This window comes from Salvelinus sp. IW2-2015, linkage group LG13, assembly GCF_002910315.2.
Source record: "Salvelinus sp. IW2-2015 linkage group LG13, ASM291031v2, whole genome shotgun sequence".
NCBI classification, from domain to species: domain Eukaryota; kingdom Metazoa; phylum Chordata; class Actinopteri; order Salmoniformes; family Salmonidae; genus Salvelinus; species Salvelinus sp. IW2-2015.
In genome coordinates this window covers 1,129,702-1,143,456 of record NC_036853.1, presented here as the reverse complement: position 1 = coordinate 1,143,456, position 13,755 = coordinate 1,129,702, and the positions used below count along the sequence as shown (strand labels likewise).

The window sequence follows — 13,755 nt, the reverse complement described above, 5'->3', positions numbered from 1 at the left end:
ACATATATATATGCATATATACACGAGCTCGACCAGAGTGGAGAGTTAGCCTAACTCAAGTAAACTCAGCTTAGGCTTTAATAAGGTGACCTATTGTTATTACCACTGCCCCTGATGTAGACATTATGAACAATGTCCAAACAGAATTGAAATAGTATCTAAATCAAGGGAATCTAATCAAGTCTCTTTTAACAACAGGTGCCCTGGATGCTGCAGCTGAACAGATAAAAGAGGTAGAAGCCATTCATGTCTAAGCTCTACACAGGATTGATTACTGGTTGATACATCACAAGGCTGTCATGCCTTGTGGAATTATTGGTGCCTAGAGATGGTGTCATAGCAGATAAGTGATTTACCTTGGTGCTGGCTGATGTTGGGGCAAAGTGATGGCCAAGTCGGCTCCAAACAAAGTGAGGTATGTCAAGCACGTGGATTAACTACTTGGGATTCAGAGCTTTTACATGGATGGAAATATCCAGGTTTGTACACTGGGGGAAAGTAGTGACACAGCAAATGATCCAGTGTTAAATACAGTATATATGGGACTATATGGGTCCACATTTAACACTGGTCCAGTATCTATATGGGTCCACACTTTTCAGTGTTAAAGGTCCTGAACAGTCATTCTGAAAAGTACTTTTCTCTCATGGCTGATAAAAAATTCAATCAAATGTATTTATAAAGCCCTTATTACATCTGATCTGTACAGCTGATGTCACAACGTGCTGTACAGAAACCCAGCCTAAAACCCCAAACAGCAAGCAATGCAGGTGTAGAAGCACAGTGGCTAGGAAAAACTCCCTAGAATGGCCAGAACCTAGGAAGGAACCAGGCTACGAGGGGTGGCCATCCTCTTCTGGCTGTGCCAGGTGGAGATTGTAACAGAACATGGCCAAGATGTTCAAATGTTCATAGATGACCAGCAGGGTCAGATAATAATAATCACAGTGGTTGTAGAGGGTGCAACAGGTCAGCACCTCAGGAGTAAATGTCAGTTGGCTTTTCATAGCCGATCATTCTGCGCCAACCCGGACAGAAAGATTACGTCAGTGACTCAACCCACTCAAGTGATACACCCCTCCTAGGGGCGGCATGGAAGAGCACCAGTAAGCAGAATCCCAGTGGAGAGAGGGGAACCGGCCAGACAGAGACAGCAAGGGTGATTCGTTGCTCCAGTGCCTTTCCGTTCACCTTCACACACCTGGGCCAGACTACACTCAATCATAGGACCTAYTAAATAAAGGTTAAATAAATAAAACAATTATTGGCCAACGTGCAATCATTGGAAAACGAACTGGACAATCTATGATTAAAACTGTCCTACCAATGGGACATTAAAAACGGTAATATCTTATGTTTGTGGCTTAACAACGACACGGATAATATAGAGCTGGCTGTCTTCTCTGTGCATTGGCAGGACAAAGAAGCTATGTCTGGTAGATGAGGGTGTGTGTCTTTTTGTCAATAACTGCTGGTGCGCGATGTATAATATTATAGAAGTCTCAAGGTATTGTTCACCTGAGGTAGAATATCTCATGATAAGCTGTTGACCACACTATCTACCAAGAGAGTTCTCATCTATATTATTCGTAGCTGTCTATTTACCACCACAAACCGATGCTGGCACTAAGACCACACTTAACGAGCTGTATAAGGCCATAAGCAAACAAGAAAATGCTCATCCAGAAGTGGCTCTCCTAGTGGCCGGGGACTTTAATGCAGGCAAACTTAGAAATAACTGTAGACTACCTTTACTCCACACACAGAGACACATTTCTGGGCTCCCGAGTGGCGTAGCTATCTAAGGMACTGCATCTTAGTGCTAGAGGCCTCACTACAGACACCCTGGTTTGATTTCAGGCTGTATCCCAACCTGCCGTGATTGGGAGTCCCATAGGGCGGTGCACAATTGGCCCAGCGTCGTCCGGGTTTGGCCGRTGTAGGCCGTCATTGTAAATAAGAATTTGTTCCTAACTGACTTGCCTATTTAAATAAATACAAAGTTCTCCCTCGCCCTCCATTTGGCAAATCTGAGCATAAGCTAAGGACCCTGGGACAAAACACCTCACTCTGCAACTGGATCCTGGACTTCCTGACGGGCCACCCCCAAGTGGTAAGGGTAGGCAACAACACATCTGCCACGTTGATCCTTAACACAGGGGCCCCTCAGGGGTCTGTTTTTAGTCCCCTCTTATACTCCCTGTTCACCCACGACTGCGTTGCCAAGCACGACTCCAACACCATCATTAAGTTTGCTGACGACACAACAGTGGTAGGCCTGATCACCGACAATGATGAGACAGCCTATAGGGAGGAGGTCAGAGACCTGGCTGTGTGGTGCCAAGTCAACAACCTCTCCCTCAATGTGAGCAAGACAAAGGGGCTGATCGTGGACTATAAGAAAGGGAGGGCTGAACAGGCCCCCATTAACATCAACGGGGCTGAAGTAGAGCGAGTCGAGTTTCAAGTTACTTGGTGTCCACATCACCAACTAACTATTATGGTCTAAACACACTATGGCAGTTGTGAAGAGGGTACGACAACACCTTTTCCCTCTCAGGAGACTGAAAAGATTTGGCATTAGTCCCCAGATCCTCAAAAGGTTCTACAGCTGCATTATCGAGAGCATCCTGACCGGTTGCATCACCGCCTGGTATGGCAACTGCTCGGCATCTGACCGTAAGGTGCTACAGAGGGTAATGCGTACGGCCCAGTACATCACTGGGGCCCAAAAACATCGAAATATTCCATTGTCTCTGTCAGGTCCGCATTGGGTAGACATCAATAGAAAAATAGGAAATTACTATGAGATAATTAAATGTTTCAGTTGTGTATATAACTATATAATTGTTCATTCTTTAAAGTCATCAGATCCTCTCTGCTCAGGCAATAGCGGCCAAACAGTCGGTGTACTCCCCATACTTTTCTGTCTTTAGTCATATTATTTAGGTAGGCTAGCTGCAGAGCTGACTGACAAAATCATTTTACTAATGAATACTTTCACAAACTGTCTCTTGTTGTTGTGTTGTGTACATTCCTTTCTCATGCGGTCTATGCGGTCTGTGTGTATCTAACCTAACGTAGCAGGAGTAAAGGTATATCCATCTCTGTCCGAGACGGGAAAAAGTGAGACTGACTAACAAATCAGAGGGGACCCCCCGGCTGGTAATTCGACCATTATAATGAGTTTAGATAGCTGGCCGCTAAACTCACTAAGCAGAATGTTAGCTGACATGGGTTAATTCACTATCACTGACTGACTTAACAAGAGGAAAACTGCTGATGCTCAACCAAATTCTGAAAATGCACCTCGTGTATTCTACTATTCTAACTCACAAAAGTAAATTGAGACCCCCGAGTATTTAATTAATCCGAATGCCTTCAAAAGGGGTGTGGGCCGTCAGTTGCCCAGCTCTGCTCTACAAAATGCTGTGTTAAAAAGCACGGACACTTTTGTAGCTTAAAGAGGCTTTCTGTGCATCACTTAGTTGGTGTAGTTACCACCTTGGTTAAGTTACCAACTTTTGTATTTACTGTGTACAAACATAACATGATGAACAGGAATGACATTTACTCTCACGGGTGGCCAAAAAGACCTAGCTGAAAGCCATGCACCCAATAAGCCACGCCTATTTTATCATCCCCGTTTAATCTTCCTCCTGACAGTTGCTGCAGACTGGTGGGAAAGTGTCTCACTGCATCTATTCAACCTCGACTGAAAATACTCTATTCAATCTGTATCACTGAAGCGTTACAGATAGTGCACTTGAAATTTAAAGGAAATTCCCTATTGAGCCAGCACCGCTCATTTTTTACATTTCAATCATGCTGTAACGCAATATGGATTGAACCGAGCCCTGAATGTCAGTCTCATACATCTGTAGTCTGCAATACTTGGCTGTGGTCCTGGCCAAAATAGCTCCAATCACAGAACCATTTTTTTCAGCTCCTCTGTGTCCTGTTTTCCTCTGTGTCCTGTTCTACTCTGTGTACGGTTCTCCTCTGTGTATTGTTCGCCTCTGTGTCCTSTTCTACTCTGTGTTCTGTTCCTCTATGTCCTGTTCTACTCTGTGTATTGTTCTCCTCTGTGTCCTGTTCTCCTCTGTGTCCTTTTCTACTCTGTGTCCTGTTCCTCTATGTCCAGTTCTCCTCTGTGTATTGTTCGCCTCTGTGTCCTGTTCTACTCTGTGTATTGTTCTCCTCTGTGTCCTGTTCTCCTCTGTGTATTGTTCTCCTCTGTGTCCTGTTCTCCTCTGTGTATTGTTCTCCTCTGTGTATCGTTCTCTCACACTCTCTACATATTTAATTTGGTTCCAAAAAAGAGAGCAGGAGCCGAGTCCATCACAAAGCTCTCTGAACACAGCCCTATGCCTCCTCGCAGACACCACACACAGCCTTGACTGTTTCAACGCTGGACCACAGTAAAGAGTCGGAGCTGAGCCTGTGCCCTAAGGTGAAACGAGGCAACAGACACAGAGAGAAAGGCCTCAATTGTCTCTCCAAGGACAGGAAAAGGTTGAGAGAACTTTCATCAAACACATGACAATACAAAGCGTGCTGCTCTCCCCACTACGATCATACTCTACTAGTGGAGGAATGGTGCATGTCCCCATGGTTCTGAAACATCCATGACCTGATAGTTCAAAGCCACTAGTGGACCTTTGGACCCACTCCATCTCTCTCTCCGCTCTCTCTCTCTGAGTCACGGACAAAGGCTTTKTTCATCCCCCACCATCTTTGTTGGTGATAAAAGAAGAAACTGGAGCATTGTTCCTTGGAGACGTGCTGTACGTCAGGCATTGTAGCAGCTCTCGTGAGAGAAGCATGGCTACAGACTTTGGACCCTCATTATGAAGGGACACAAGGCATCATTGATTATTTACCAGTAATCTCCTCTGACGTGGTCTCGCTGTGATGAGCCAAGTTCTACCTTTGGTGTGGCATGATACTCTTGTTTTCGCTTAGTTTTCTCTGGTCACATTTAGCACAGCAGTGAAGCCTAGTTCCAATGGGGTCCCTTTCTGAATGGATACCTGTCTTGACAGTGACAAAAAATACAACATAAGATATTCTTCCCTTTATTACAGTATATGCATGCCATACATTATAATAGTAATTTAATAGAGATTGTGGTTTACAACAAATGTATGTTTCTTTGTAGCAAATACAATGTTTTAGATCCAAGGCAAGAAATACAGATACAATATATAGATTTCAAAGCACTTTTGTTTCCAAGTAAACCTACTTTAGGAGTCACCTTCCGCTCACAACAGCACACTAAAATCAGTGACCTATATTACTACCTCACCTGAACAAGAGAGGGAAATGAGATAATGTAATCAAATACCTTGAAGATACTGTATGTTCCACCAACAACTCATTAAACACATTCTTATCTATAAGTAACAGAACACAATAGTAGTTTCTAATATTTTAACAACCCATTAAATTGGCAGCTGACACAAAATACTGATTATTTTTATTTCATGCATGGTGGTCCCATGTACACTAYGAATGTTGCTATGAGATGAGTTATAACCAATGAGTACCATTTCATGAATGCTGCCAACATGTACATGTYCCCGAGTTTCGGTGTTTTATACTCCGAGAATGTCAGTTCTGTAATTATTARCAGCAATTCYGTTTATGCTCAGATTTTTGGGTATACATTTAATGTGTGCTTTGGGATATAGGGACTGATTTCAGCAACCCCTCCTTTGTCTTGTGTGCTTTTAAGTCTCAGGCTGGAGTGAGTGGTCACTGAGACTCCTCCAGTGCCTGTGCACCCAACCCCTCCGCTCTGGATCGTCCTATAAAGCTCTCTTCTCATACAAAGCTCTCTTCCATGTTGGAGCACAGCAGGAAAGAGTCCACCAGTCTGGGCTTGATCAGCTGCTGGTGGTCGGTGGCCTCGATGCTGTCTGGACACCCCGCCGCCAGCCTCCTCAGGGCAGCCTGCAGAGCACAGGGAGAGGGGTGGATCACTGAAGACAYTCAACACCTATTTAATCGACTGCACTGTAGCGTATGACGTAGCACAGAATAAATCAATATTGATCACTATAGATATAATTCAATATAGACTACAGATCGAGATATTGCTGATTATCAGATATAAGTCCTTCAGCTATGAATTGATGGGCTGAGGTTTGACTGACACTGTGCAGTGCAGGACTGCTTCAGTATTCTGTGTTACAGTACAACTGAGAGGGAGCATGGCAGTATGAAACAAGACTACAGTTCTACTCCAACAGGGGAATGTCAAATATCTACTACATATTAGTTAACAAAATGTTCTYTGAAAGCCAACCGTCTTTGAAGGCTGGTTCAACACTGACAAAATCTCCATTATAACCCCTGGCAATAGTGATAACAAATAATCCTATTAAATGTACTTGAGTATAACAAGCAGTGTAAAACAGTGAAGGAGAGAGCCCTTATGTGCAAGAACCGTCCAGCAATATTAATTAAGCCTCTGACTCTTTTACACAGGTCTAAAGAGCTCTTTATCTAGCCTGTGATCTGGCCTTATCAATTATGATCAGGCTGAMTGAATGATAAAGGATGAACAGGAGTAGGTATGATATGTTTAAACACAACCTGCTTCCTTATATAGTGGGATCTCCTTATGGTGAGAAGACTGGTTCAGWYCAAGGACTGCTGTCTTTTTGCCCCRTGGATATTAACCTCTCATTAAGTTATTAGACACACTTATGCACTGGAAAAAATGTTATTAATTCAAACACATTCTCAGAAATATAACTATTGTAGACAGACAACCATACAAACACTTATTTAAATACACCTACCAGACATGCAACTAGTACAGAGTCACTGTTGTTCCGCTCCGCTGGTGAGCGACACAGTTGGATTAGTCGAGGGACAGCTGGAGAAATGGAAGACCATGGTCAGTTTAGAAACTGTGTTGTCCATTGACCTACACAAAGTTCCTACCATAGGAGGCTGCTGAGAGGAGGACGGCTCATGTCTGGAATGGAGTCAATGGAATGGTATCAAACACATGGAAACCATGTATTTGGTTGAGTTCGATTACCATTCCATTAAATCCATTAAAGCCATTACTATGAGCCTGCCTCCCCAATTAATGTGCCACCAACCTCCTGTAGTTCCTATGACTACTGTGATTAAGAGAGTAAAAAAGGGTTGAAACGTATGGGGACTGATTTGACCTGAGGAAACTCTTCCCTAGGAACACATTTCCACCCCAGAGTGAACTTCTATTGAGAGTGGTACACACATGCGTTCATCACACCAAAATGCTGTTTGAGATAAAGATTTACAACGTTAAAATACTTAAAAGAAAGGTCATCCTAGTCGAGTTATTGAATGCAAATAAGAAGAGATATTATTTGATATTATTTGTTACTTTTATTTCTTATTTGTATTTTCTTTAAAAAAAATGCATTGTTGGTTAGGGCTTGTAAGTAAGCATTTCACTGTAAGGTCTACACCTGTTATTTGGCACATGTGACAAATACAATTTGATTTGAAGTGGTCTAAATACTATCTGCTTMGGTAGCAGAGAAGCATATGGAGTAGGGGGATGTTGCCCCTAGACACTGATCTTGGGGCAGTTTAGCATTTCCCCCACTAATGGTTAAGATTTGGATTTGGGGAGGCTGATCCTAGATCTGTACCTAGGGGAAACTTGACCCCAGAGCGAGGGCCTCTACCTTGCAGCTGGATGGCTGTTTGGGCTATGTCCGGGTCTCTGCTCAGACGGGCCAGTGTGACAGCGGCTTTCTGCTGGACCCTCTCGCACGCGGCGCCCTCCGATGGACTAGAGGAGGACGGCTTCTCACCCAGCAGCTGGAGCAGTCTCTCAACACCTAGCAGACACAACACACAACACAGACAGACAGGGGACGTAGACACACAACACACAGACAGACAGAGGATGTAGACACACAACACACAGACAGACAGAGGATGTAGACACACAACACACAGACAGACAGAGGAAGTAGACACACAAACACACAGACAGACATAGGAAGTAGACACATCACACACAGACAGACAGAGGATGTAGACACACAACACACAGACAGACAGGGGAGTAGACACAAACACAGACAGACAGGGGAAGTAGACACAACACACAGACAGACAGAGGAAGTAGACACAACACACAGACAGACAGAGGAAGTAGACACACAACACACAGACAGACAGGGGAAGTAGACACAAAAACAGAGACAGACAGAGGATGTAGACACACAACACACAGACAGACAGAGGAAGTAAGACAACAACACACAGACAGACAGAGGATGTAGACACACACACAACAACACACAGACAGACAGAGGAAGTAGACAACAACACACAGACAGACAGAGGATGTAGACACACAACACACAGACAGACAGAGGATGTAGACACAACACACAGACAAACAGAGGACGAGAGAAACAGGAGAAAAAGACTAATCAAACATGGAGTCAGGGGCTTTAATACACAACATCAACAAGAAAGAGTCAGTGGACAGAGACTAAGAGGGTTGAGGAAGCAGGCAACATGGCAGAAATGTGGGTTTACGTTGTCATCTTGAGGATTATAAGAGAATTGCAATAAAAAAAATGTATCTCTGATTGTCATCTCTCTGTCATCTCCCTCCTTTGATATTAATCAATGTCTCTGTCATGACCAGCGAATACATGTGTGGAGATGTTTAACATGATGTTAGTCTCATTCACATACATCAAATACTGGTAAAAACAGGTTTTTGCGTACCTTTCTCTTGCAGGACTTCAGGTGCAGACTGCTCCAAAACAGAGAGGTTTGCCAAGATGGTAACCACCTAAACGGACCACAGTCAACAGGGCATACCAGAGATTTGACAACACTCAACACATTTTAGCATGCCTCCTTGTAAAATATGACAGTGCTGGGCATGAATTACTCAAATTCTACAGTACTTTGAATGATGGTAAATCTGTTTTTATGGAATGCCCTCTTAGGAAATTAGGAAGATATGGCAGGTGTGTTTACATGAAGGTGTTTACATACATATGTAACAGGGTAGGTCTCCTCCCTCTCCCGAGCGCAGCATTTTAACCAATCACTCTACTGAAACAATGGTCTTGGTTGAGCAATGATCTACATATAGATCAGCGTGTCCTCTACCTGGTCTTTAGAGTAGGGAGTATCAACTCTCTGGCGGTCTTTGCATGCCTGGAGGAGGATGTGGATGGCGTTGAGCTGGAGGAGGATCTCACAGGCCATGCTGTCGAAGAATGTGATGTTGGCAAGGGCAGCAGACGCCAGGAGGAAGACCTCGCCGCAGGAGGCACTCCCGCACAACTCTGGAGGAAACACACAAACATTCATCTTCAAATATCACCGTGACCTCATGGACCTTACATTCATAGCTCCACCTTTGAATTTGAGTGGTTACATTTCTGCATCCCCGTCCCRAAACTAAGTGAAGGAGCTGTCCGTTCTCTTGTTTTTCCTTTAAAGTGTTTCAGAATGAACACGCTGATCTGGCCATATCAAAGCCCTGCAGTAGAGCAGCCATGCACTCACTGATGAGAGCGGTGACAATGTCCTCCATGCTCTCCAGGAAGCTGCCCAGGTGCTGGGTGGAGGTGTGGTGTGGCGAGGTGATCTGGGCCACCACTGCCGCTGCCTCTGCCCTCGCCGACTCAGCTCTGTTCTCATCGGTCAGGATGTCCGCCAAGCACAGGATCCCGTCCACCTATATGAAGGGTGACGCATATGCATAGCACACAATGACAAGCACATTCTGTTATGTCCAATCATCTAATACTAAACATAAGGATAATACGCAAGGCAGTTAACCCACTGTTCCCCGGGCGCTGAAGATGTGGATGTTGATTAAGGCAGCCCCCCGCACCTCTCTGATTCAGAGGGGTTGGGTTAAATGCGTAAGACACATTTCAGTTGAAGGCATTCAGTTGTACAACTGACTAGGTATCCCCCTTTTCCTTTTCCTCTCCACCAGGCTAACACACACACAACACACACACACACACACACACACACACACACACACACCACACACACACACACACACACACACACACAACACAGTACAACAACACACACACACACACACACCACACACACACACACACACACACACACACACACACAACACACACACACACACAGCACACACACACACAACCACATACATACATACAACCACACACACACACACACACACCCACACACACCACACACACACACACACACACACACACACACACACACCACAACACACACACACACACACACACACACAGTCAGTAAGTACAGTACAACACACACACACACACACAAGTACTCTTTGGAATTCATTGAAGAAGTCCAACATAAAAAAGAAGAAAGAACCTGGTCAAGTACAGTATAACCACATATGATGTAACAAGCCCCGAGCATCTCATTGGATTGATAGCTGCCTTTGATCTAAGAATCCCTCTATAGTAGGCTCTATTTTTAGGCGGTCCAGACAGATAGTTAAGTGTCCTGGTCAACCCTGATAAATGTGTCCAGCTTATCCCTGGTTAAGTGTCCGGGGTCCACCCTGGTTAAGTGTCCGGGGTCCACCCTGGTTAAGTGGTCCCCTGGTGCCAACCCTGGTTAAGTGTCCGGTGCCCACCCTGAGATAGCAGTTCGTCATAAGCCTTCACGATTAAACACACCACTACATGTTACGGCCATCTCCCTCTGGGGCTGAGGGCTCACAGATCTCGCCTACCATTTCCCCAACACGTGCACATAGGTTTGGGGGAATGTGATTCACGTGTCTCTCAAAATTGTCACCTCGTTGGTGAGACCCAATGTCTTTGTCTCGTAATATAGTTAAGTGAACAGGAGTATTCCAATAAATCGATTTATAGACGGTAGAAAAGTGCTGGCGTGGCGATTATAAATTAGTCACGATGGGAAAAAAGGTGTGATGTTCACCCCCCTCCTGCTTTTATTGAATTCTAATTGGACATGTTTGAGATGGTCGAGGTGTGGGTGATGTGCATGTGTTCGAGGGGTTGTTTAGGGGTAGGCAAAGTAAATACACACATAGCATGGTTCTGTGTATATGCAGATGTGTGTGTAGAGAGAGAGAGAGGAGACGAGAAAGAGAGAGAGAAGAGAGAGAGAGAGAGAGAGAGAGAGAGAGAGAGAGAGAGAGAGAGAGAGAGAGAGAGAGAGAGACAGAGAGACACAGAGAGACAGAGACGAGCAGAGAGAGACAGAGAGAGACGAGAGACGAGCAGAGACAGAGACAGAGACAGAGACAGTAAACCACGGAAAGTTGAGTAGGTGTTGTGTCTATACAGTGAACTTTTTCATCCAGGTTGGAAATAGAAATATTTATCCACATGGTGGCAATGTTGCGCAGACAAAATCTGGTGCCTCCCACTACTATAATAACATACACTATAGAGAACTTGCATCTTCGAGCAGTAGTGCCGGTACCCGGCAAATATACTGTGGAAAAAAACCTTTTAATAATATTAGCAAAAGATTTTACCTCAAACAGATACCTGTATAACTCTACCTTTTGAAGGATTTGACGGTCAAGTCTATAATGGAAGCGACCAGTGTTAAAACAAGAGCACCCAAACAGAAAAACATTGCAATAATTGTCACTTTTAGCTTTTTTGTCTCTTCGTGAAAATGTCTACAAAAACTTTCAGCGTGAGTAGAATGTTTCGCTCATACAAAGTATCCATCCTAGACACACTGTCAAGGAATTTCCTGTAGAACATCACTATGAGCTTGATGATAACAACTCCCGTTATCCCTGTCTCCTAATACTTCACAGCTGCGGCACGGCCCATCACGCGGAACAATCCTCTTCGTCCTCACCTCTCCCGTTCCTCTCCCATGAAATTGAGCTGCAACTAGATGACTTCTCATTCATATCTTGCCCCGTTACCTCGATGTCTCCAAAATGTATTACTAATCGTGGAAGAAGACACTTACTTGGCTCACTTAAAAAGTGTTCCTAAATAATAATATGACAAATCCTAATAACAAATGTCTACCTACTTTCTCAAAGGGGTATATAGTATATAATAACTTTGTACCAAAGTTAAGCTGCCCAAATATCATGTACTGTAGGACACTTTTTGTCGATGTGCCTTTGGTTTTTAGGTTAGGAGGTTCAACTTCATCATGATCTTACTGTTTTAGCCACATGCCCCAACAGAAATAAACAAGCAGTTTCCAACCAATTATTATTATTTTATTTTGTTTACCTTTATTTAACTAGGCAAGTCAGTTAAGAACAAATTCTTATTTTCAATGACGGCCTAGGAACAGTGGGTTAACTGCCTTGTTCAGGGGCAGAATGACAGATTTTCACCTTGTCAGCTCGGGGATTTAATCTTGCAACCTTTCTGTTACTAGTCCAACGCTCTAACCACTAGGCTACCTGCCACAATGAAACACAAGGAGTGAATCATTCCCTTTCCTCCATCACTTGACAACTGCGACAGGTGTGGTTGTCGTGGCTGAGCGATGGCTCATGTTCGGTTTGTGGCGTCCACTTCCACGACAGTTCCACCTTCCTGGAGGATCTAATCTGGGGCCGATTGTCATTGCTATGCTGTCTGGCGTGTCTACACCTGACGGACTCCGTTCTCCAGGCTGCTCTTTGAGCAGACACAGACGCCGGTGTGGCGTCAGTAATCAGTGAATGGGGTTGTACTCGACTTTCATGGGTGGAGATGCTTTGTGGTTTTTGTTTGTTCTCAAAAGAAGAAAGAAAAAAAATCTGAATCTATAGGCCTACTGAAGCACAAGACTGTTTAAAAACGCCTACTGAAGCACAATACTCTGTTTATATCGGCCTACTGAAGCACAAGACTCTGTTTATATCGGCCTACTGAAGAACAAGACTCTGTTTATATAGTACTACTGAAACACAAGCCTCTGTTTAAATAGGCCTACTGAATCACAGGACTCTGTTGATATCGGTCTACTGAAGCACAAGACTCTGTTTATATCCCCCAACTGAAGAACAAGACTCTGTTTATATAGTCCTACTGAAGCACAAGCCTCTGTTTAAATAGGCCTACTGAATCACAGGACTCTGTTTATATAGTCCTACTGAAGAACAAGACTCTGTTTATATCGGCCTACTGAAGCACAAGACTCTGTTTATATCGGTCTACTGAAGAACAAGACTCTGTTTATATAGGTCTACTGAAGCACAAGACTTTACTACTGAAGCACAAGTCTATTGGTATACATTACATTGAAGCACAAGACTTTACTACTGAAGCACAAGACTATCGGTATACATATCCCGAAAGAAAGAAATGATCTCACTCCAATACAATTTAATAGAAAGTTAGCAAACATAGAGAAGATCGTGCTACCATGGAAAATAAAATACCTGTCTATTTGTGGAAAAATCACCCTGATTAAAGAAAATTGTGATAAATAAAAATATATACCAGTTTCATTTAACCTTTTCTCAATAGGGGGGCGCCATTTCGACTTTGTAAAAATTCGTTCCCAAATTAAACTGCCTCGTACTCAATTCTTGCTCGTACAATATGCATATTATTATTACTATTGGATAGAAAACACTCTCTAGTTTCTAAAACCGTTTGAATTATATCTGTGAGTAAAACAGAACTAATTTTGCAGCAAACTTCCTAAAAGGAAGTGAAAAATCTGAAATCGAGGCTCTGTTCCAGGGCCTTCCTATTAATTTGCCTGAAATCTATGGATCTACATGCACTGCATACG

The 13,755-nt window shown here is 43.7% G+C and overlaps 1 protein-coding gene across 1 annotated transcript in view; it reads right to left on the bottom strand.

Annotated features, from left to right (window-relative positions):
* Nucleotides 1-5,062: 5,062 nt before the first annotated feature.
* Nucleotides 5,063-13,755, bottom strand: part of LOC111971925 (protein inscuteable homolog) — a 48,978-nt gene continuing 40,285 nt past the window's right edge. Inside the window, 6 exon segments of the mRNA XM_023998715.2 lie at nt 5,063-5,955; nt 6,810-6,886; nt 7,695-7,850; nt 8,758-8,824; nt 9,151-9,329; nt 9,553-9,724. Coding sequence (XP_023854483.1) covers nt 5,827-5,955; nt 6,810-6,886; nt 7,695-7,850; nt 8,758-8,824; nt 9,151-9,329; nt 9,553-9,724 — 780 coding nt within the window. The 3' untranslated portion in view covers nt 5,063-5,826.